General features: G+C 40.2%; 1 protein-coding gene and 1 long non-coding RNA gene across 13 annotated transcripts in view; one reads left to right on the plus strand and one right to left on the minus strand.

Annotated features, from left to right (window-relative positions):
* Window positions 1-11: 11 nt before the first annotated feature.
* On the plus strand, window positions 12-26050 carry LOC307030974. Its single transcript, XR_013805841.1, has 3 exons — window positions 12-154; window positions 4120-4157; window positions 25523-26050. It is a non-coding gene; the product is annotated as an uncharacterized lncRNA (long non-coding RNA).
* The window catches only part of LOC307030967 (teneurin-3), a 202704-nt gene continuing 182635 nt past the window's right edge, over window positions 5993-26061 (minus strand). For 8 of the 12 annotated variants that reach the window (XM_079667615.1, XM_079667621.1, XM_079667616.1 and 5 more), the window contains 10 exons: window positions 25322-25342; window positions 22328-22560; window positions 20506-20660; window positions 16137-17014; window positions 14932-15107; window positions 13883-14118; window positions 12887-13183; window positions 9165-10776; window positions 8579-8709; window positions 5993-7990 (listed from right to left, as the gene is read on the minus strand). In XM_079667615.1, coding sequence (XP_079523741.1) covers window positions 7238-7990; window positions 8579-8709; window positions 9165-10776; window positions 12887-13183; window positions 13883-14118; window positions 14932-15107; window positions 16137-17014; window positions 20506-20660; window positions 22328-22560; window positions 25322-25342 — 4492 coding nt within the window. In that variant the 3' untranslated portion in view covers window positions 5993-7237. The remainder of the gene's footprint in view (window positions 7991-8578; window positions 8710-9164; window positions 10777-12886; window positions 13184-13882; window positions 14119-14931; window positions 15108-16136; window positions 17015-20505; window positions 20661-22327; window positions 22561-25321; window positions 25343-26061) is intronic. The other 4 variants (XM_079667623.1, XM_079667619.1, XM_079667622.1 and 1 more) reach the window with 1 other exon arrangement.

Consider the following 26061-nt stretch of genomic DNA (forward strand, 5'->3'; position numbering starts at 1 on the left):
TCACAGGACCTTTTTCACACAATAAACTGAAAAATAGCAGATACGACAAATATTACCAACGCAAGAAGAGTCTTTGCTGAGAACCGTTAATACTCACGGATGAATTAGGGTATTCAGGAAGCTTCTCTGTGGACGTTGATGTCTCGGTCACAAGGTATCTCCAATGTTTACTTTCCAGGATTGCTGTTTACATCGGATTGTTTTGCCTCTAACAAATAGTGAACTTGGTTATGCAAGCGTCTACCTGAGATTAGTGGAGCTCTGATACGTTGCATCACATATTTGATGTTCTGGCTGGTTATCCTAAAGTGCACTTTCTATCTTTCTTTGTTTTTTCATGAAAGTTTCTACACAATTAATAATTTTAAAAAGAGGTAATTGGTGTCGAAGTTCAGTTGGTAGAGATGGCAGCCTGGACATCTATTTGAAGTAAGGTATCTAAGCCACGACCAATACTAATAACACTTCCTGAATTAATACTAAAATATGCTGATTTATTTGATTAAATTATTCAAATTTAAATTGACTATATTTGAGTTTTTAACCAATAACTCTTCCTTTGACATTCATTAGCCACCGATAAAATCATAAACACTGGGTCATCAAGTAGGTCTACACAGTACTTTGTTGACGTGTGTTAGTAAACCGTTGATACCAGTCTGCGGGTCATTGATCTCATTGGTAAATATTTGCATTTTGGTTAATTTTTTATTAACCTCAGTGGACACGATTGAAAATATGTTGTTCTGAGGACCTTAAGAGCGTGTATGGACAGTACATAATGTTAAAGGAATTACACAGAGCTCATGTTTGCGTTCCTTTAAATGGGACAAACCAGATATACTGTACTTACCTTTAGAGCAAGAGACATCTCCCTCCAGAGCTTGTTGTGGGCTACAAACATGGGCGCGGGAAGGGGGGTGCTGAGGGCGCTGCAGCACCCCCTAGCGGCAGGCAGGGGGTGCGGAGCTCCCCTGTCTGAATTATTATTTGACGGTTATTGCTGCTCCCGCTGTGCATAATCTGTGTAATATGTAGCCAATAAATTCCACATTGTTGGTAAAATAATATTTTGGCCTGCCCCGAATGTTTTTTCTGTAGCCCCGGACAATTCTACCTCAATAATATAATACATTAACCTTGCTTTACGTGAACCTCATCAAGACACTAGAAAGGACGGCAGGACTGTAATTTCCCGTGTTCAGTGAATGCAACAGAGGCAAGACACCACACCAATCAGAGAGTTGCATGGAAATAAAAGTGTGCTTGTGTCATTCAAGCTCGCGGCTCTGTGTGTGTGCGGAAATAGCGCATTTAGTGTGTGTGAGAGAGGGGGAGAGAGAGAGGGACCGGTGCCAGCAGCAGGGACCGTGTTGTTAGCATCTGGTTAGCTAGCTGCACTAACGGACATACGGAGCTGTTTGTTCCACAACAAGCTGGAGGAGAGCTCTCCTCTCAGACTGAGAGGCTCGGGTGAGCTAAAGGACTCTCTGAGTGTTTCGATAGTTAACTTTAGTCTAAGTTATCTCAGTGGGTCTCAAACGGTTTGGTCAAAAATTATTCAAAAGATTATTTCCGCGGCACACCTTCATATGATCATTATAGTTATAAAAAACATAAGAGAATAAAGGAAAAACAGTTATGAAATACTATATGGAAGTAAAACAAGAATACAGTTTGAAAGGGGAGTGATTTGTAAAATATCCATAAAGAAAAAGAACATCTGCTTATAGTTGTGTTTCATCTGGGTGTTGAGAGATGTATCCATAGATCTCTTAATGTTGCTCTCAAAGTGCAGCAGATTGATGCTTTTAACTTCAATATTTAAAAAAAATCTTCCCGGGGGAGCATCCCCCCGGACCCCCCTAGAGGAGGTGAGGTCCGCTCCCCACTCGTAAAAAATAGCACTTTACCCCTGCCTATATGCCGTGAGCTGATTATCGAGCCTTCATTGTAACAGTCGCGGGTTTACTGTGTGTTTGCGTGTGGGGAGTTTTTTTGTGCGTGCTCTATAGTGCCCGTAATAGTGTTCACTGGAGTCCAGCACCTCAGCACCCCCACTCAAAATACCTTCCCGCGCCTCTGGCTACAAATGTCATTATTTGGTGTCTCATGCACTAAATTGGTAATATTTGTTTGTTTACTTTCACAGTAAGATCAGTTAACGATAATTACAGGCGTGTCCCCCCCTTACCACCCAAACCACACCGCAACACTTAACCCAGTTTTCATCAATGTGAGTATCAGCATCCTCACTCCACACTTTCTAATTCTCATTAGCGCCCTTGTTTTTCACCCACACTCTTTGTAGACTTCTCAAGTAAAGTCCCAACAGCCTGTGCAAGTGTCCTCAGAAGATCAGAGGGATGATAACAAGCTGCTATTTCTGAATTGGGACATGGAACAAGCCAGGCAATATAAGGAAGCGTATTGAGCAAGAAAGCAGCCCCCGAAAAGCTTTGTTCTTGTTCCTATTTAGCCAGGGATGAATGGGATGTAAAGTGAGAGAAGGGGGTACAGAGGATGAGAGGCTTGAGACGAGATGAGACTGTCATTGTAAATCTTCCGAGCTTTAACTGTCCCGTCCGTCTCACTGATAGGCTGCACGTGTCGTTACGCATTATCTCCAAGGTCTGAGTGAGTGTCTGATTAAAAGACTGCAGAGATATGGCCTGTTTTTGCTCCATGTAAAATCCCCAATGAAAGTTAAACTGTTTCCCTCGGTATTTCTCCCATTGTCCTTGAACTGTGCATTATGTGTTTGTCAAATGTCAGCGTGACATTCCACATCTACATATCCATTTTAATTTAGACTGTTATACTTCAATGACATATTTTAAGAGCTTAACTTATGAACATAACCAATGTATTTTCACTAGATTGTATTAAAAATCGGGCAAATATATTATGAAAACAGTAAGATCTTATTCTCTATGTTGGAATTCCAGCCGTCCTTTAAGTAATAATTAGTACAGAGGAAATAACATAGTTTAATTCACCACTGTTGAGTAATTATAATGATCCAGACGTTTACTAACCCAATGTTCTGGCAATCGTTATAGGATAATTAGATGTCGAGATAATATTGATTCAAGATTCTTATAATCAATTATAATCCCCATCAGATATAATCAAAGCAAAAAGTGTAAGCAATCCTATTATTTTTCTTTTTACAATACATTTACAGAGAATCCATACTTTAATTACCTTGCAAAAAATAACATAACCTATACAGTTTAATGATCATTTTAGCGGCGTTCTCTATGTCATGTTCAATGACCTTAAAGACACATTTGAAATTAATTGAAAAGATAACAAGGCAATTAGAGAGAGAAGTTGTTTGCTCTGAAGTCATTATAATGTAGACGAACCATTAATGTACCTTTTGGGAATATTATGGAAAGTTACCACCAACACTATCATGGAGAAATATTATAATATCACCATATTTGTTTACTCGCATCAACTTAAGGCTATAATTACTTGATGTCAAAGTGAGTGGCAACATAAGTGGTGTTGCTCCACGTCTCCTGCTGACAAATAAATGCCATATCAAAACAACCTTTTGTTATCTTACAATCATATCATGACAGTTTAGGAAATATCAAGATCAGAAATGATGTAAGAGCCAAGAATAAACCACGTCATAAAATTATGATTATGTGATCGTAACAAAAAAAGACTTTCTGACGTGTGTGGTTCCAAGTCTGTCCTTGTGTTTTGAGAACATTTCAATCAGCTTATTATACAAATTGATTTATTCCCCCTTGCTGCAGGTCCATTCAATTTTTAAAACAGATTGAATTTAAAGAAATAGCTACAAGGTCATGCGTCATAGCTCAATTAATCACCTAGCCTTTCATTTAATTATTGTATGCTTCTGGTACCGAGTGGAATGAAAAGCAGATTTTTTGTTTGGTCATTGTATGCAATACCTTTCCAATGTACAGTATTATGTAATTGTAGTCTAATGAAATAGTGTGCTGCTCTTGTAATAGATTAACCTTGGTAGCTCTCCCACGATTAAATTCCCACTGTGTAATACATTTCTTTCAAATAAACACTTTCTGATTTAAGATGAAACGAGTTATAAACCGCAAATGAAATGTACCTCCACAGGTCCCTGTGAGAGAAAGTCCATAAGTTGTCAGCTGAAGGTCAGTATTAACAATAATGAACGCCATCACCTTGTGTGCTTGTGGAAATGAATAACACTGCCCTTGGAGACGCAATAAGCAATACACTGTTGTTTAATTCACAAGAAGCTCATTAAAAGGGCTCAATCTGCTGACTATTTCATGTGCTCATAATTATCTAATGCATTTGGATGAATGCACATTTCTAATATAATATCAATGATTGCTGCGTTAACACTGTAAATCCAACGTCACTTGAAATCGCTGTAGCTTTCAGCCTCAAGTCACATGATCATCATTTAGTTTGAGTGACAGCTCTTGGAAAATTCAGAACATGCGTACAAATCTAGTTTCTTGAGGTCAAACTTGAGCACCTTACTGTACATAATCTACAACTACCTGTAGTGTTTGATCATGGATCCAAGAAGGAACGAAAGCAAAACCATCTCGTGTTTAGCAATGTGATTCCATATGGCTACCTTTGTGTTACGTTCAGAAGATGAATCGTGAAACATTCCTCGTTTTTCGGGGCTCTGATCTATTGCGTGATGCTTTTGGGTCTTTGATGTTCTTGCAAAGTCGAGCCATCTCTTTTATATAAGGCTTTGAAGTCGGTCTAGTTGCACTGCGCACTGATATGCTGCACTGTTGCCTACTGTGGTCACAGTGTGATACTGCAGCAGCACTGCGGATCATTTTAATAATAGTGCTTTATGAATTCTATTTGATGTCACCTTAAATTAACCTAGAGTATCCTGGAGTGCTTTTTTTCTCTCTAACATCTGGCGTGCTAATCACTAGAATTTAAAAGGTTTAATTAAAGTTGAAGCTCAAAGCAGTCATATTTTCTAAACTCTCCGGGAGTATAGTGGTTGCTGCTGTTATTATAAGTGCACTGCTGTATGATATGTACATGTAACAGTGAGCTGGGGGACTGGGTGACTCTCTGAACTATGCACTGTGGACCACTAGGGAGCATCAGAGCACTTTTAAGAGAAAGAAGGATTTGAATGCTTTCTACTTGGCCGAGCTGAGTTCGTTATCATATAGGGTTTCGGTAGGGTTTGTATGGATGCATAAAAACAAATTGGGTCCATACAAGTACATTGTATTTTTTGTGCGAAGTAACAACTTACATTTCATCTGCTGAAGGACTCTCATGAGCACTTTGAAGGCATGTATTTTGAGCTGAGCAACACTCAGAAAGATGGGAGTTTTGTTGAGCTCTATATGTCAGAAAACAATGTCATGTTTGAGTAACTACATAAGGAATGTGAGGGTGCTTGAACAGTAGGGAGGAGGTCAAAAACAGCATAAAACAAGCTTTGAGCAAAGAATATTCTGCAACCGTTTGGTTTTGAAAATGCTGCTTGAAGTTTACCATGAAAAAGAAATGGCTTTCATGTGAAGTTGTTTTTCAGAATTATACATTTCAGCGTCAGAACTCCTCTGAGCTTTGATGAATACAGGGAGCGTGGGAAAAAACTGAACACAACCCTATTTTCTTTCTTTTAAAAATGAAGGTATCAAACTTTCAAACACCTGGTTTTGATGTTGACTGAGTAGCTTGTTCAAGGCGACTGTCTACTCTACACGTTGGGTTAGTTACACTTTAAATCTCTCTAATTAACACACTTCAGTTTAGAACAGCTTCAAACAGCCGACTTCAAACTTATCTGTATTGGTCTTCTTTGGCTTTGCAGCTGAGATGATGTTTTTTTCCTAATCATGAATGCAATTATGATATTTTTAAGAATACCGAGGCCATGGATACCATTAGGAAATATCATTATCCACATTAGTGTCTGAATAACCCAAACACATTTTCTCACCTCTTGAAAAAACAACACACCAAGAAGAACCCCACTATCATTTTAATCCATGAGTGCATTTAACATTCAAAAAAAGTATACCTACCGAGAACATGGATGTGATCTATATTTGGATCCACTGTAACCTTGTTGATGTGAAATGGGTTCATGAAATATTTGTGTTGATGAAATATTCATTGGACAGGCAGCCAGGTCAAAAGGCATTATGCCCAACAAACATTCAATTTAGTGGAAATAATAGTTGACGGCATGTTATAGATACATCACCACTTGTAAATACTTGTCACTACATGCACAGGTTTCTGTTAATTACTTAAACAGAGCATTGTGAAAAAGCCCCACATAGCCACGTAAGAAAATAAAAATAAAAATGCTTGTCTGAAAAATTAAAGGAAAATAAAATCAGCTGGACTTTATTTGTCATGTTTAAACACAACATAAATTACTGTTAATATGACTAATACAGACATTAATACAGTTTCTTAAAAAAAACGCCCATAAAACTCTTGCATAATTTACAAAACATGGTGTCCCTGTGCTATCCAAGACACATCTGTGCCTATGCTCCCCAACAGAGTTCAGCATACCAACACTGTCCCTTTTTTCCCAAAATGAATATTGGGTATTTAAACATTGAAACTGTTTCTTTTTTTTTTTTTTTTTTAAAAGCATCTCAGAGAATAAGACATGTTGATGTTTACAGTGCTAAATCTGGTATACATAGTGGTTGTTTGGTGAGGGTATTTCTAACGTCAGAAGTCTCTGATTTTAAAAACAAGCATTTGCTCAAGGATACTGCTTGCTCCACGAGCGTGAACTCTCGAGCCCCATACTTCTAGAGAAGTGCAGATATGCATAATGTAAACATTTTGTTTGATCTTTTAACATTCTCTGTTGAGCCAGACTTTTTTCTTGATGAAAACAAAACAAAAGACACCTAAGTTAACTCACTGTTTCGTCAAAGACACCGCTATTCCTCTGCATCAGAGTCCAGAGTCCGAAAGGCTTGTGCAACAGAGGAACTGACCTGTAATTGCCATTGTAAGGCTTGGTGTAGTTACACATTTACTCTGTAGTCCCTAGGTCACAATGCACAGCATTGCTTTTGACCACTTGTACTTTTTTGTATTTCTTATTTTATTTTCAAAAACACACGACACTCAGGATACATACTGTAGAAGCAACCTTTGATTCCAGTTGTTTTCATTTGTCCGCTTGAAAGTCTCTACCAAAACTAAGTCTCTTTGGCAGAAAATGCCCCTCTTATTGTTACCTCTTCCCGATTTCACTTTGCCGAAGAAAGTGGATGTTATTAGCACTGTCTGCTAATTCTGGGTACTGCTCAATGGAGAGCACATAGTACCCGTCGAACCCCAGAACCTTTCCACTACTCAGAAGCTGCCTCTTCTCCCCCTCTGTCCAGGGGCGGACCCCTTCCTCTCCATCCCTCACCCGCTGCTGCTCCCTCGCCCACGCACCTGCGAGGGCGCGCTGACGGGCGAACTCAACCACCCGCACTTTCTCCTCGTCCACCGTGGATCCATAGCGGATGTGAAGACCTAGGGCACCGGCATGAATCTCCACATCTGCGAAACGCCGAGTCCGGCTATCCATGACGGTGGTGGACTGGGAAACAGTGACATTGACACCGTTCTCCAGAGTCTTATGTCCACTAGTGAGGTGCAACGAAGCAAGGTCGGCATCTGGAAGGCCAGGCTTGACAAAGTAATGTGTGTCTCGTCCTTCTATGGTGAAGTGGAGTTCTTCCAAGTAGAAAGCGTTGTTGAGGATTGTTGCAACCTTGATGCAGTCCTCACCGGCCACATTGAGCGTGTGAGTGTGAACGCTGCCCTTGTAGATGGCGAACATAACGGCTCTTCCGATGGGAGACATTGCCGCCGAGAACCACAGCCAAGACTTTTCACCTCTGCGACCTCGAGTGAGATGGACCTCTGGCAGCCGTTCGAATGACAAGAGAGAGTGCGCTTGTCTGGTAACTTCCTGCTGGACCCCAGAGATAGACTGTAGGAAAAGTGCAGTGAAACGTTAACGCCTGAACATGGCAGAACCAGACTCTCCAGGCCATTTAGAACCAGCTACTGCTCTGCTTGAGAGAGTTTGTCATCCCTGTCTAAGATAATGGTCTTTTCAAGCTGTGTTCTCAAGCCAAAAGTAGATAAACCCCCCATGACAATTTTACAGCAACACTTTTTTATGTTAAGGCCTTAAACCAGACAAGCCTGGCATGCATAACTTCAAAAGATTGTTTAAACGGTAATAACACCAACATATTACATAGCAAGTTAGACAGTGTCTAAATGGAAAGTAAAACAACACAGGGGGAAGTAACATTTTTGCTTATTATGCGTATTATTATGCAAATACAGCCCAATTAAAATTGATATTCCATGAAATACATAGCAATCCAATTAGGAGATGGCAGTTTCAAAATACTGACTTGAGAAATAAACAATAGAAAAACGTTTGTTTGGTTGCCTGTCTAATCCCCTACCTACACTATACTGAAAGGCATATTTTCTGTTGGCTGGAGGAATACAGCCGTGGTTTATCGCGTGTTCAAAACACCTGAGGGATAATCATTGTACCCACCGGCAGATCATCCCAGCGCTGACTCTTCATCAGTTCATAAGATGGCATACTGAGGTCAAACTTAGGGACCGGAAACCCAGGGATGGTGTTGTGAAGATGAAAGCCAAAGGTGACAAGCCAGCTGTTCACATCTGTGAAAAATATAAAAAATAAAACATACTTCATTCAGTCACATGTTACCTTTGTACCAAACCTGAAATGTTTACCAGAAAAACATTTATATATATTTATTTACTTTCAAAAAAATGTATATACTGCATTAAGGAAAAACATTGTATAACTGTAGGTTGTAGGTTGATGAGCAAACACTATGACTCTAGGTGTTTGTATACATAGTACGTTTGTGCTTTAAGTACCTGACATTATAAAGACTTATTACTACAAAATAAAATAAGGTAGTAAAAAAGTACACCCCCTATTAACTGATCATTAAAACAGCTCCAACTTACTATACTTAATATACAATATATCTGGGCCAATGATCAGATGAATATATACATGATTTCTTTTATTTGATAAAACATTAATAGAAAAAATGAATCGTTATTTGAAGCCCTAATAGTGATCACCAAAGTATATATCTTACCTGCAACATACTCTCTCAGTTCATGGACTTTGCTGATTGGGTTGTTATTTCTAAACATGTAGAGATTAAAAGGAGCAGGTTCTTTGCTCATCTTTTGCAAAGTAGAAATATCCGGAAGAGTCCATCTGCCAGACATAATGTCGTAATCCTGCTCCCCGAAGTGCAGCAGTTTGGTCAGGGGTTCGTACAGACCTCCGTGAAACCCGAGCACAAGCTGGAAGTCTGGGTTTGAGTCGAAGTAGACCTCACCGTACGCCGTGTACTGCAGCTGTTTGACCAGGAGGCCGTTGCTGGTGAAGACAGCCAGAGGAGTGCCGGTGTTATCACAGGCGATGTAGAACTCCTCCCCGCTGCTGATCTCCATAGCAAACAGGTGGCCTTGAAGGTCGTAGTAGAGCGACGTGATCTCTGAGCTGGAGTGGTTGTATACATGTGTAATCCTGGCTGGGTAACTCAGGTCTGCGTAGAAGTACTGCAGGTGTTGGCCTAGGCTTGACTTGGTGGACACTCTGCGCCCCAGTCCATCGTAGCGGTACTGAATGGTCCAGCTGCTGCTCTTACTGTAGACCCGCACCAAGAGTCCTTTGGAGTTGTACTCAAAGATCTCTGCCCCTCTCTGACGGAGGAAGCCGTCTTCATCCATTCTGTACTGGATGTCTCCCAGGCGGGTGATTCGGTCTCTCAAGTCGTAGCGCAGAGGAAGAAGCCTGGCACTGTTTCCTGCGTTCAGCAGATGCAGATTCCCATTAAGGTCATACGTGTAGCGCCACATCACTTTCTCGTTCAGGTACACAGTCTGCAGCTGGCCGTCAACATCATACTCATAGCTGTACTTGGTGGTGTTGGCGAAGGGGCCGATCTTGATCTCTCGCTTGATGACTCGCCCGACATCGTCATACTGGAAAGTGATCCAGTACATGAGGGAGCGGAATATCTCGTACTGGATCTCCTTGATGCGACCGTGTGCATCGAAGTGCTTGGTGTAGGTCATGACTGCAGTGGATATGATCTGATTGATATCGTAGTAAATCACCCCAAACTTCCCAAACTGCTCAACTTTCCCCGAGATATCATCAAACTGGTAGAGATCGATGGGTAGCGGTGTTTCGTTGATGACACCTTGCACGCTTGTGACTCGCAGGCTGCTGTCGTAGGTGTAGTCGAAGCGGGCATTGACCATGCCATCCTCGCTGAAGCGGAAAATCTGCCGGTCCACCAGCGGACCCACTTGTCGATAACGGATGGAGCAGATGAATCCCTCGTTCTGCAGGTTGACGGTCTTCAGCACTCCTGCCGTTTCGTCGTAGGTGAAGCTGACCCTGGTGCTGTCGTACAGGATCTCTGCCAGTTTGTTCTGCCTCCTGTATCTGTACAGGATCCTGCGGCCTGTGCCGAGGTGAGCGATCCTCATTAGAAGGCCGTCTTCGCTGTAGTCCACAGCCACTGAGGCGTTGCTCTCCGGGGGGTGATAAAGGTTCCTGTAGTAGCCCACTGAGCGGATGGTCTGCATGGTGTAGCGCGCTACGCTTGGCATCGTGACAGCAGAAAGACGGTCCAGAGAGTCGAAATCAAATATGTACTGCCGCTGACTGTGGAGCAGGAGAACCATGGACTAAAGGGGAAAGAGATACAAAATAGCTGGTGTTATCTTGGGTTGCATAATATCTATAAATAATATATTATTAATCCCTCAGACAAGTGCAGAAATATCCTGTTTCTGAATAGGAGAAACCGGGTATATGAAAAAATGCACTAGGTAGTGTCAACTCTTAGAGACAGCAAGTACCAATTCACAGAGGTCGCAGAAGTCAAGTTCCCATCTGATTAAGGGTTTCAAAATGATGGAATGGCTTTTCACACATTATGAAATACTGTGCATTTATTCAATAGCCTAAAATACCATTTAACTGCTTTTTCATACACTTTCAACAATTTTCTTTTTGTTTACATTTGTTATTTTATTGCTAGTTTTTTATACGTTTGAATACTTAAACATGAATGTTGAATTTATATTAATTTGTGTATATTGACCTGTGTTTTCTATAAAACAGGGAACTTTAACATTATTTAATTGGAGGTTTTAAACAAGCCTAGTGGGTTTTCTGCTTTTTTCCTATACGTTATATTTGTGCTCTCCATTTTCTAATCTCTTGAATCCTTTAGTTATCAACATTTTCCGTCAAATACATTTAATAAGGATGCTGCTGTACAAGATGGTATATTTGTTAAGATATTTCGAACTGTCAATGATGATCCACTAGTCTACATTAGCATGTATGTGACATGAGCATTGTAACATACCCACACAGACTATTTTAATTCATGAACAGTATATGCAGTGTGCAGTGTGATCTTTCATCTAAAGCTTTGCCACTATTTCTGTTGAAAAGCCATGCCCAGTCATCCGTTGTGACAGAGGTTCCCTGTGCTCCCTGAGCTCTCTGTGTTCCTTATGTCAGAGTGTTGACATGGGCTCTGCAGGTCACGCAACGAAGGGAAGCAAACAGGAGCGGCTCAGGAAATCTCTGCATGTTTTTGAAGCTGTGCATACTATACCAGTACAACCATACCAAATAGGACACTTAAAAGAAGGATAGTGAGTAAGGATAGTGAATAAGGATAGTGAATAAGGACATTTTAGTAGGAGGGAAAGAGTGATGTATTTGATGCAAAATGCATATGTTGAAAGATGTGTCAATTTTGGTTTTTGCCTACTGTCCTGTATGTGTGCTATTATATACTCACTGTTTAAATAATTTAGCCTCAGCGTGTCTCTGTTATTTAGTAGAGAAGCATCCTATATTTTCCAAAGAATACTGTAATGCTTAGTGCAACCTAAAAATACAGAGCAAAAAAGCAACTATTTGTCGTGAGTTTTGATGTGACAGTCAGAAAGGAGGACAGGCATGTATTTGAAAATGAAAATTATCCCCTTGCAGGAACTCATATAATTGCAGTGTGTTGTTCCAATGTTTACACCTCTCTAAGATTTGAAAAAGGTTGAAGCAATAACTAGGTATTAAATGTCCGCTCTTTTTTTTGCCATTCAATTTGAGTTCAATTAATTGTAATTGCAAGGGAAAGAACAACATGACAAAATAAAAGCAACCCTTTGATTTATTGTACCAGTGTTAGCACAAAGCTAATTGTGCAGTAAAAACCAGGACACCATGCTATCACTAACAGGACAAGAGAAACAATTCATCGCACCTCTATACAACTTAGTCTCAAAGTCTGATTTAAAGAGTACACTCATCTATTACACATGTACTGTAAACTATTGCCTGCTGCCAGAGGATACTGCAACTCAGTGCAACCCACCACACAAGAAATATGTTATTAGTGCAGAGATGTAATCAGCCCTGCTGTTCTAACCATGTGGAGCCTCATTTCCTTGGCTTCCTCTGGCAAACTATACCATGCGTACTGTGTAGAGGTTGAGGTATAGCAAAGGGATGCAATCCCTTTGAACATTTTTATATCTAAAGCTTATAAATGATGCTCATAAATGTGCAGTTAGTGTAGAATTATTACCATGTATGCTAAGTGCCTCTGTAAGAAGCAGAATTATGTTCATGGAGCTGGTGATTATTGCAAAATAGGCCTCTTCAGGGTGACCTCTGCTACACATCAGGGTTTTTATTCACCCTGTAGCGATGATGACTAGCCTGCTGCACAGTATATCTTACATATTGCCTCCTCTGGTCATGTTATTTTCTCACCTGCTCCAGGTAGGTGTAACTCCATATTTTCCCATCAGCAAACACCCTGGATATCAGGCGGCCCTGACTATCATACTCCAGTCTCTCCGTGGTGGGACCTCTTTGCAGGGCGCTGATTTGCCCACTGCTGGTGCGGCTCACATTAACCGCCAGTAGCTTACTACTGGGCACCCACAGCACCGGGTGACCTGATGTGTCGTATATAATCTTTAAGAGGAATTTCCTGTGGTCATCGTAAATCTTCTCCGTCCTCAGGGTGCGATCGTAATCGACAGAAAGAATGTTCCGTCCGTTCACCTGCGGGATGGATTTGATTTACCAGCGTGTTAGTTGGCGTGTAAAAAGACGACTACCATTAATAATCATAACATTTGACTTACAGATAAGACTAAGAAGAAATAAAGGGGTACAATGCACGTGCAATTCTCAGTTTTTATAACACTGCTTTTGGTCTGGATGGCTCTCTAAATCCTATTCACATCATTTTCACTAGAGTTGTCACAGAGATTAACACTTCCCTCCCAAGGCTCATTTAACAGAGACACTCTGGTGATTATTCAGGTGCACTTAAATCACAACCTTCTACATTTAGTGACAAAAATTACTCAGAGGCAAAGTAACCACCCAAGTAAAGTTCATGAAGCACAGTGTTCATAAATCTGAGTGTCAGACTCTAAGAGGGGGGGAATAAGAGAATTATTTTCAGTACAAGAATATTGATAACCCTCTATATCAGGAACTAAATATTATGAGAGCAATAAATCTTAATGGCAGAAATAATTGATTGTTATATTCATTTGAAATTGTTAAAACAAGAACCCATAAAATACCCATGTGCGATCTAATGTTTATCCAACTCCTCTTTATATCTAACAGTGTCACTTCCATAATCACTGGAGGTAAGCTAAGCCATGGGAAATTACCACTTCTTGTATTCAGGGCCTGTTTGTAATTTAGCATGTGCCCAAGAGAGTAAAATAAATAAATCAAACATACCCTAAGCTTGCGTCCAAACACGATAACTTTGCCTCTGGCTTGTTCTTTGCGGAAGCGCCACTCTACCAAGTTCTGCCCACTCTCCCCTGGCAGGCTCATGTTGCGCCTGGCTACGGTGGGGTTGGCAGCGCCGGCCAGGATGTGGGGCTCTGTCTGGTAGTGGGTATCCATCCCATTGGCATAAGTAATCCTCAGCGAGTTGTCAAAGCCCACTTGATAGCTGCTTCTACATTGGTCTATTGATGGGAAACAAAAAAGGCAACTTAGAACAGAGGAACGAGCAATTACACAGACGAACGGATGTTATTGACTTTCTCATGTAACTATTGGCTGTAGTTAATCATGCTTTAAATTCTTAGTATTGTATTTCAGAAACGTTTCCTATGTCTGATCATTAGTTGTGGCTGAAGCTGTTGCCTGACTTCCATTATTTTTTAGCAATACCTAGAACATTTTTATAAAAACAACTGCATGCATTTTCTTTTATGTTCATTTTGTATCATACAGATTGTCTATATCTATTGCTTTGTTTTAGTAATACACACAACATGTGTCCATCCTAGGAGAGGGATAGCTCCTCTGTTGCTCTCCCCAGGTTTTTCCATTGTTCTCCCAATTCAATTTGGCTTTTTTGGGAGTTTTTCCTTGAACGCTGCGAGGGTCTAAGGACGAATGGTCGCATATGCTGTGCACATTGTAAAGGCCTCCTGAGACAAAAGTGTAATTAGTGATATTGCGCAATATAAATAACATCTGACTTGATTTTGATGTTCAGATAAAAGAACAAACATGAATGAAGGGCTGAAGTAACTTGACCATCTGGGTCCGAACAGGGAGCAGAAACCATTTAGAAACAAGGTTGCTGTGTCTCCGTGTCAAACCCACACACTGAGAGAGTAATCATTTACACTGTCGTCTGTCAGACCCTGTGAGCTGTAATGATACACGACTTCAGCTTACTCAACATTGCCCCGGCGACCCCTGAAACAATGAAAAATAACATCTTACAAAATAGCCGCCTGAGCCTGGAAGAAGTGCCGCGCCCTTACCCTGAGCCAGAGTGTAGAAGGCACGGATGGTGGAGGTGTTGGTGGTGATGCTGATTTCCTCGTCTGTCATGGAGCTCTCGATGTCCACCGTCAGAGCGCTGAATATGTCTGTGTACAAGTTGTTCACCATCCCAGTGGGGAACGTCACATTCATCAGCCGTCCTTCGCTGTCATAGCTTTTTGATAAAAAAGAAAGGAACGTGACAAAGCATTGATATGTGACGGCTCTCAGGGCATTCAATTATCAGCTCTTTGAGTAAGACTATCGACTGTCATATTTCTCTTTTTTTTTTTTAAACTCAATTTCATAAGAGCAGGGCTGTCTGTATCAACCCAAGGCACAATACAAATATTCAATGTGTGAGAGTGACCCGCCTCGCCAGCCGTCCGTTTTATATTTAAAAAAACACTCACACAATGATTTCAATTATCTCAGATGATTGATGTGTCATTTTAATGTCTCCTGAACGCTCTGCTTTTTTAGCTAGAGTGGGGATATTATTCATGGCATAATGTGACATGACAGCATATTACACAAGGGAGAAGAATCACTGAGAGGCCATTTTACCAAAATATACTGTGTCTTTATGACCTTTATGAAAGCCCAGGTGGATTATTATAACAAGATATAATCATGAACTAGTCATTTCGGTAAATGTTACTTTTACTTTTTCAACCTATTGTAACAAATGCTTTGTTACAACATTATTTATATACACATCATTTTGGATGATTACTTTTTATAGTCTGATAAGGCTGTTTCTGAGACATATTTATAACTAGGTATTAATTATGAAGCAGTTTGCAGGTAAGTCTGTTTACAAACTATAGACAACACTTTGTCTTTGCACCTGATGAATTGAAGTTTTAGTTTTAAATTAGAAAAAGTAACTTAAGTTTTAGTGTCAAAGTTAATTAGTGGGTGACAAGCCCAAACAAAGGTTTAATAAACTTCTGTTAATACTGCCCTGTCATCCATGAGCACGGAATATTTTTTTTATTTTCTAAACATAATATTATCTGCCAGATTGCAGAGTGCATTTGTTTTACATAAACTGTATTAGCATGCACAGTGGGGGGGGTGTTTTAATGGGCAGGTCCCAGATGCAGAAAGCCTGAATGTATTACAATCTAAATCTGCGTGACTTTAGCAAATGACGTTAAGATTTTCTAACAATGTTCTTGCCGATCTCCATTGAACTTACTCGTAGAAAGTCGTCCATCCAATCTCTGATGTCTTCGTGGCCAGCAGGCCGTTGTTACCATGGTAGGTGAGAAGCACCAGCTCCTGGCCCTGTGCTGTGAGTGTTTTCAGTCCACCATTAGTGCCCATGGTTAGCCAGATCACCTGGTTATCAGGGGCGACGATACGAACCGGTGTGCGGTTAGGATCTCTGCGGATCCTCAGAGTGTTTCCACTGCTGTCCGTCACGGCTGTAATATCGTTCTCTGTGCTGTAGCTGAACGTGAATTTCAAGTCACCAGTGAGCAGGCTAGCAGTGTGCTGGTGGGTGCCGTTACTGTCAAACACATACAGCTCCTGGGCATCAGGGGAAGCCACCTCAAATGTATTGGCGCTGGGAGTTGGCCCGTTTTTAGTGATGGCCCGGATGCGGATGTTGCCCAGGTCCGCCACGTAGAGTGTTCCATCTGGAGCTGCCACTAAAGAAGATGGAGCATTAAGCCTCGCATCTTTGGCATAGCCGTCCCCTGTCTGGTAACAGTCACAGTTGGCATCGTTCTTGCAATCGCAGTCAGAGAGAGATCCGGCCAAATGCGTTATCTCACCATCCACAGAAACCTTTCGGATCCTGCTCATCTTCCTCTCATCCGTCTCCGCTATGTAGATGGCTCCATGGTAAGATATGGCGATGGCAACAGCAGATTCGATGGGAGTTAACTGCGCCCTTTGACCACCGGCCACGCCGCGCTCCATGCCAGCCAGCGGGCAGTGGAGGGGTCGGCCAGCTGCGATGCTCACTTGGCCGTTCTCCGTGATGCGCAGCACAATGTTGTTGTCCAGGATGTACAGAGAGTTGTCCATGGGGCTGACAGCAAGGTCTGTGGGCCACTCCAGAATCACCTGAAATATCCAAATTATACATTTAAAATGAAAGGTAATAGCTGCATTCAAGTAATTATCATTCATTAAAATAAATATCCATTTTAGTCCCTTTCCGAATCAATAGTGATTTACATGCACATAAACAAAATAGCACTTTCTAAATGGTCATGGTGGGGTTGACTAAAGATCAGCAGTTTAAAAAGAGTCTAATCAATGTCGATTTCAGAAGGGCATGAATACATCTTAATTATAGTCATAAATAGGCTGATATAAGAACACAAGATGTGACACAATCTGTAAAAAGACAAACTGTTTCACTAGCCACAGAAAGATAATGTATTTAAGATAAGATAAAATGGTACTTTATTGATCCAAATAGAAATAAACAAGAAAATAAAGAAATAGAAAATATACATGTTGGATTTGACAAGATATCATATATACAAATATATGACATATGGAATATTAAATATTAAATATTGAACCGATTATATAAGTGTAAAATGTACAACATGGTTTTATTCCAAGAGAAACTATGGAGCAGAGAGTTCTCTTCCAGCCAGAGGTGATTTATTGAACAGAGTTATTGCAGTGGGCAGGAATGTGTTCCTGTATCGGTCCTTGAGACAGAGGAGCTGCAGCAGTCTGTTGGAGGAGGAGCTCCGCTGACTGTCCAGCTGCAGGTGGAGAGGACGGGTGGGGTTATCCATGATGGACAACAGCCTGTCCTCCTCTCCACCACAGTCATATCAAATATGACATTTGTCAAATATTCTTAATTTAATGTGGACATTTGGATGGTGCAGGAATGAAATGTTACACTTTATTTTTCAGAGTAGTGTCTCTTTAAACAATACCGGTTATTCTTACATATATGTATGATTTCAATTGGCCTGAAGGAAAATATTCATAATATATCTTTTACCTTTAGGGTAAGAGATTAGCGCTTATTTTCTTGTGCTAGCGCTGCTGATACATGACTTTAAAGGATCATTCTGGCAACAGTGACAGTTAAGATCATTTTCCATTATGCCTTTTCCCTTGTAAACATTTCATTTTGTATCATGCTGTAACTGGGATGTAAAACTATGTGAAATTCCAGGGGGGTTATGCCCTGCGTGGCTATGGTTGGCTGCCAAAATAACCCTGAGCGTGCATACTAAGTGACGCTGCAGCCTGAGAAGGGAGCAGCCCATTAAGTGATCAATTACGTGTATCAAATTAAATCAAAATTAAGTGATACAATATTTCTCCCACAATAATCAAAGCAGTATTAACCACATCTTGAAAAGAATAACAATCCAAAGCTTTAACCCTGGCCAACTATTACAATGTGCTTGTCATAAATGTGTCAGTGAATGAAAAGCTTATTTGTAACAGCACAAATGACTGGCCTGGCCTTTAAATACAGAACTGTCATTAAAGCTGTCAAAACGCTTCTGAATTGCGCCTATCCGCAGGGTGATTAATAGTTAAACATACTGCCTCTAAGGCTGCCACCAGTCAAACTGCACCGAGCCAATTCTCTGCCTGAGACGCCTGAGGATCACACGGTCTCGCCAAAACCATGTCTTTATTGGCTCTCACCAAATGACTTGGTTAATTAGCTAAAAGAGACAAGCTTAATCCTTTGTCTTCATGTTCTCTTATGTTCTCCCCGTTATGTACACCCACACATGCACATGCACAAACAAAGATTGCTTTATGGTCTGTTTACATAAAAAAGACATTCTATGCTGTAAAATAATTACTTTTTCTCCAAACATGTATATGCCTTTCTATTCTTATATATCCTCTGAATAAGACACAAGAACATTTTTATAACATCTGCTATCGGGGGTCATTTGATTTTCACTGTTACAGTCCTCCCCAACCACAAGTGTTTTGTTTTGTAGTTAAATACTTTCTTTTTTCGTTTGGTATGCTGATCATCAGAAATCTAATTAAAATGTAAATTAGTTAGTTACAAAACAAACCAAAAAACACTGTTATGTCTGGCTCACAGATGTAAGAGGGGGGAGAACGAAATCCGCCGACAATTTATTTTTCAACAGCCAGTACACGTTGACTTTCTGCAGAAGCAGGAAATAAAAAAAATGCTGTGAACACTTCAATCTGAATATGATAAAAGCCTTTTTTGGTTTTTATTTTCCTTCATTATTCATCTTAAGTCAGATCTCAAATCTAAAAAAATGAAATGAAGGGAGATATTAATGTTTAAGGGAGCAGGAAGGTGCACTTCTTTGGAATAAGTGCAAGGCTATTGTAATGTCCTAACCTTTTGTGTGAGGCCAGGGCTCGGCTTTTATGTCCCCTCATTCACAGGGAGTCAGTCAATTCTGTGGGACAAAGCCGGCCGTCTGTAGAAAAGGTTTTATGTGCCGCGTGCTCGCTACCAATTGCTGCTTCATTATCATGTATGGTGTAAGTGTCCTCACTCTTGAGAATGTCTAGTGGAACACTAATTCAGCCCCAGCCACATCAAAACAAGGCCCCCAAAATGAGTAATTATTCTTCCCTCCATATCATCTGCCGTGACCAGAGAACTCATCTTCTCAATAAACATTTCATGTCTCCACTTCCTGCCTGAATCGAATGTCCCTCCTTGCAAACATTTTCCTCCTGTACTTTCAGAGAAAAGGCTTTCTTGTTGAGTCCAGAGCGAAAAGCACCTTGTAATGTTCTTGTGACCTTATTCCACTAATGCCACTGTATGTTTCTCTGGATAAGATCTCTTATAGTTAAAGTTTATTCAACAAAGAATTCCACTTTAAGATTTCAATTTTCTTTCTTTTTTTGTTAAGTGTACTGACCAAGAGAGGCAGCAATAACAGAGTCACAAGCTAACATCATTAAGTAGATAACAGAATGTATCTCACTAGATCAGAATGTAACAGAAATTGGATTACAAAACCATAAATAAAATTGCCAATAAGCATCATTTAAAAGATAACAATCTGAAGAGGCACTTTAAAATCAACCTGAAGGCAATCTAACCATCTAAACATCTCTATAAATAAGAAATAATGACATTATGCTGTCAAACAGTAAATGAATTACACTTAAAACATCCAGATTGTAATATTCTCCCAAGTAGCAGCCAGAAGAGAGTGAATACTGCAGCAATGATTTAAATTCCCGGAAAGAAAGCAGTTTTTGCAATTTCAAATGTAATTGCAGAAGGTATGAGACGGAGAGAGCGGCATGCAAAATACCTCTTCTACCTGGTTGTGTATAAACTGTTAATAATAATATAGACTTAAAAAAAAGCCCCTGCATGTCTTTCATAAAAAAACAGAAGCCTAAAAATATTAGCGTTCATGAAAATGTTAGTTATACTGCAGAGGTAATATATATGTTCCGTTATATAACACTGCATATGAACAATGAGTCATGGGTGAGCAAACTAAAAGAGGGTTATAGGAGATGTGGGGGCTCAGGGTGGCTCTGTGACATGTTCTGTGTGAGGCGCAGTGCACATCTGTCTGCCACATGTGTGTCTAAGTCACCTGATTGATATCCATGCTGTTGTCACAGGTCAGAGGTCGAGCCGATGTCAGGTCGTTTGAGCCGAGGAAAGTGGAGATGATGCCGTTCTGGTCCACCTTTCTGATCGTGGTGCCATCCACAAAATATATCAGGCCGTTCTTGCCCACAGCGATGCCTGTTGACATCAGGTTGGAGGGGGGAGGTAGGAGAAAAGAAGGAAGGAAGGAGGGAAACAAAATATGTGATAACAGGAAAACATGGTAGATGTGCGACATCTCTGCTTGCATGACTCAGTGGACGGTACACGATGGATACATGTGTCAAGCTTGCCTTCCCATTATTCAGGTCACTGCAAAAAGCACATCCATCAATAATTCACTGGCTGCTTTTCTAGTATTAAATAATTTCTCAGGCAGAAGTGGGAAAGGCTGTATTCATACGGTATATATATGCACTTGCCGCGTCTTGTAACCCTCCTCTCTAAAGAAGGACCTCAGGAAGTGGGGGTGTCAATGAGTGGTGCGTTCGGGCGATTTTTTCGACATGGGCAATCATCAACAATCTGCACACCATTTGAGAAATGAAGAGCGAGGGAGCGGAAATGACAGCTTCGGCCAATTTTAGATGAAAGGGGTGAAAGACAGGCAGTTGCCATGGTGACAACTGGTGGGCTAAATTGTCTTAGTGATTAAGTGTAAGTTGCAGTAGAGCCAGTGTGGAGTTGCAATAACGGGCGTCCAAAAATGGGGGAAATATTTTAAGGAGCGACGCCAGCCTCCACATACCTATGGGAATTAAATAATGCCTAACATGCAGAGAAACTATTTTTCATTCCCCCATGTTGTTTTTAACACGCCTCAGCTTTGGGTTTTGATTGTGAAGAATGAAAGCCGCTGATCTCAGAAACATATTTGTAAAGATTTCTCTGTAGCTTCCAGAGGATTTTAAATGGCTTGAGTAACTTCAAGTTTTACCCCACAAGCATGATTTATTTTTCAATGGAGTCTTTAAAAGCTTATATGGAAGGTGAGTGGTTTGGTTTGACCTGTGGCTAGGTCTGCACAAGATTGCTTTCTGCTAAAACATTTACGAGTTGAGGGAGCCCACGGTGAATCCTTGGGAGCCGGCTATTTGACAGTCTGAGATTTGCAGACGAATGAAAAGTGTCACATTTGAGTAAAGTTCACCAAATGTCTGAGAGGAGAAAAAAAAAGGAAAAAGTAGCCATCTGCTGTTTCTTCTATGGTCTCGGCTTCCACCCACTCCATCATTAGAGTTGCTCTCAGATTGCCTTCACTCAAGACTCTATCACCCAGCCGAAAGCCGAGCTATTGCAGTTGGCATTCAGAGCGGGCAACAACTAGCGCAAAAACAATTCATCTCGGCCTTTCATCCAGAAGAAATTATGGAAAAGTGAGCAATCCAAGCATAAATGGCACAAATGACCATGTGAATGTGGACGACAGGGTGTGCACAGCGGGTAATACATGTGAATAGCTGTTACTTTAAGCTTTAAAGGACTGGAGAAGGCTCTACTTTCACAGAAGCTGTTAGAGGTAATAACCTTCAAGAGTAAACTTTAAAAGGATATTTACAAGAATACGCTAAAATAAATTAAGCATTATCAGTTATTCACAAGGTCTTCTGCTTACTTCTGCCTCAACACATAACCCACAATTAAAAATCATCCATTCAAATCAATCAGTTGGCCCAGGCTTGGCACAGTCCCCAATGGCTCACATCAATCCAAATTGTGCCGTTGCCATTGCTGATTGAGAAGCCCATCACTGTGACCCACCCCCTCCATTTGAGTTCAACGTCTTCATTAGTTTTAAATGATACCTTTGGGTCCGGTGAGGAAGGCCTCTGGAGCTTTTCCTCCGTCTCCACAGTGGTTCTCATCAAAGGGCAGGCAGTGCTCTCCTGTTCCTGCCACCACCTCTGCATTCGCCTGCAGTTCCTTGGTCCCACTTAAGATCTTTGGTCTGTAGATCCTCCTGGAGTTCGTGTCCGACACGAACAGCTGCCCACTGACTGGATCCGTTGCCAGGTAATAGCGGTGTGCCGGGTTGTTACTGCATTCAAAACAATACCTCAGTTATCAACAACATACTGTGCCAGACTTCTCACTTTAAGGCCCTTTTCTTACAATGCATCTACAATTCTTTCAATTTACCCCAAATGTGATCTCAATCCATACTCTCCGTAAGACACTTGAAACAACCTGTAAACCCCATTTGATGAAACGTAGCCTGCATTTCCTCTGAATTAAACTTTTATTGATTCCATTATACATTCCCAGGGCACTAACATTGTCTTCACTGGATTTTTGTAAAAGTGTGTACAGTAGATAGATATACACTTTGGAATAAGCTCGCAGAACGTTTAAGGGGGTTTTGAAAGTCCTGCAGACTAGCATACATTGTTGTACATAATGTAATACAAAAAGTTTCATCAGAATATTAAACTTCATTTAAAAAAAAACGAATATATTATCTACTAGCTATTACATATATTTCCTTAAATACACCATAAAAAGCTAATTACATGTAACTTCAGTCGTTTTGGTGCTTAATGCATAACCCTTATTATCAACTTAAAATTAATAGCAACATTATCATGCATGTGGATAATGAACTGAAGAGGAAATGAATGTCTAGTTTTAATGAAACACTCTGAATAATGTTCACAGCAGAAAGAAAGACTAAAAGCCTTTGTGAGTAAAAAATATATAAAAGACAGAATGTGAGACAGAGAAGTTTGAAAAGATGGAAGTCAAACAAATTTAACAGAGTTAACAATGCAGAAATAAAACTTGTGTGCAAGATATTTGATTATGTTATCACTCAAAAGCCTTTGAAAATTACAGAAATGACTGCCTTGCATGTACAAAGAGCAACAACTAATGTAATCGCTTCTGTTTCTGCTCATTTGCATTCGTTTTACCGTCTCATAATGGATCCTTGAAAGAGCATATGTGTCAAGGATTAGGAATCAAAAGGTTTGAAAACACACGAGTGAATGGTGTTTGGGGTTCAAAAGAAATCCTTGCAATTATTTTTTTTCAGTGAGACATTTGTAAACAAATGAACAACACGGAAAACTACTGCATTAACCTTTTCTATTAAGTCAGAGTTGATACAGAGCAGGTGCTTAAGTGTCATTACAGAGCTAAAAACGGAGGCAGTTAACATGAAAAGTATCCGTCTTTACAGTGCAGTCGTAAACATGGCTGTTCTCGTTGTACTCCAGCTTAATGGTACTTCAGTCAATACCGGTTGGCTTGGGAAGTGGTAAAATGCAATGGCAAAATAAATGTGGCAATGAAAATATAAAATGATGGAGATGGGGTAATAAAAACTTGACAGCTATTATTAGTAAAAGTAAATGCCCCAAAATACGTGGTGGCCATCAAGTTCTGATTAAGAATTCAGAGAGATGTACATTAGTAACCCTTTCTTTTACAGTCCACCAGCAGTGATAAATAAAACACCTGGATGACGTTATGTGGTCCACTATAACAATCTCCTTTGTGAAGCTTCTGATGTTTAGATTAATGTATGGTAGCTAGGGCTGCTCGATTATGGCAACAATTATAATCTCGATTATTTGGGTCAATAATTGATATCACGATTATTAAAAACGATTATCCATTTACTTTGAAAACATCAATTTATTGGAGAAAACATGTTTTAACAGTATGTTTTTAACAGTTGATAACCCTGAACTTTAAGTATAATTAAACTGAAAAAATTAATAAAAAATAAAAATTAACAAAAAAAAAATTAATAATAATAATACAAAAATAATCGTTTTATTTCGATTACGTTGTTTTCGTAATCGTTGCAAGCCATAATCGTAATTGCGATTAATTGAGCAGCCCTAATGGTAGCGATTGGTTGCCTCAGAGGAACATCTTTGGGGTTGGTTTTTTAAGAGAGGGAACTTTGGGATTTTAGTCATGACCTGGGAAATTGTGTTCATCTGTCCTACATTATCAGAGTTATGCAAATGCATGGAGGCTGGAGCAAAGCAAAAAACAAGTTATTCTGGTCACTGATGAGTCATGTTGTACTGTGATGCAATCATAGATGTATTCATCTTCTCTGGTGGTCATGTAGAAATTACAAAGACTACACAGAGAGGCATTGATCAAAACTCGACTGCATCTGATCAGAGCAGATTGAAAACTGCTGCAGGCATTTGAGTTTGGATTTGAAATTCATAACAAAGTCACATGTTCATAAGACATACAGCGCTGTCACATCAGAGACTACCTGCCACGGCAGCCAGCCAGGCAGAGTGACTCCAGTTCCCTGCGTGCACCTCTGGCCCCGCGCTCATGTTAATCACCGGGACAACCTAATTGCCACCAATGTGCATGTTCACTTGATCTGAGGCTGTTTTCTTAACCATGAATACAAAGCAGTTGTGTAAGCCCCTCTGGATAAGAGCATCTGCCAAACACAATCACAGTTAATGTAATTAAGTGTTCCACAATGCTACTGTTCATTGCAGAGATATTCTATTGGATTGCATCAGACAAGCTGTTGATTGTATATGAACTATGTATGTCATATTTATACCTATAAATACTTTAAATATGTTAAGGGTTGCAATGTGTGCAATTTGGTCATATCGCACAATTCCCAACGCCACGCTCCTCCTGTTTAGATGTAATCAAGCTTAATTGCTTTGTTATAATTACACATGGTAATCACTGGTGCTAAAGGCGACTGTAAAAGAGAGAGTTATCCATGTTCTTATAAAGAGGATGATACAGATGGTGGTGTTTGAAGAATACTAAAGCAGCATGCACTAAGATGAAACACCTACCTGTGTCTAAAGTCTTTATTTCTATGACGGGGCGCAGAGGGAGCAGGAGAAGAGGAGGAAGAATCAAGACAATATAATTGGTTATTATTAAAAGGATACTTTAACATCTCATTTGAGGTTATTATTTGCCAAATCAAGACAGTTTTACTTGTCACAGAAATGACTTATAGGCTTTAAAAGGTTTGCATTTTTTCCTCACAGTGTCTACTGATGAAAAAAAAAAGAGCTGAATCTCAGGAAGTCACGGTATCCCCTTGAAGGATCGACACAGCCATTCGAAAGAAGTCGCAGGCAATGACAATCCATTTGGCAGAGAGTGGAGAGGCGGGGGAGTTTCAAGAGAGGGAAATATGTACCCCTATATTCATAAAGGCCTATCCTGCATTACCACTGCTTTTCTCAATTTGACAACTCATATTGGAATATTGATTCTTCCACTCGTAACATTGGCCACTGAATCCGTAATCTAAATACAGACGTTACGCTAACAGCATTCGAAAGAGGTTCAGGGAGAACCTTATGCAGTATTTGGACTTTTATTCAACAAGCATGCACCACCGTACCAAAACTGACACCACTTCTGGTCTTTAAATGTTTAAAAGAGACTGGTATCAAATAATAATAAGCAAATATTCTTTATGTATTGAAGAAAATGTGGCTTTTACTTCTGCACTGGTTTAAATCTGCTCTGCTATTGCCATCTGAAATAAAGAAAAAATGTCCTCAGTTGGTTTTTTTGT

The sequence above is a fragment of the Notothenia rossii genome (assembly GCF_949606895.1).
Source record: "Notothenia rossii genome assembly, chromosome: 3".
In the NCBI taxonomy this organism is placed as follows: Eukaryota; Metazoa; Chordata; class Actinopteri; order Perciformes; family Nototheniidae; genus Notothenia; species Notothenia rossii.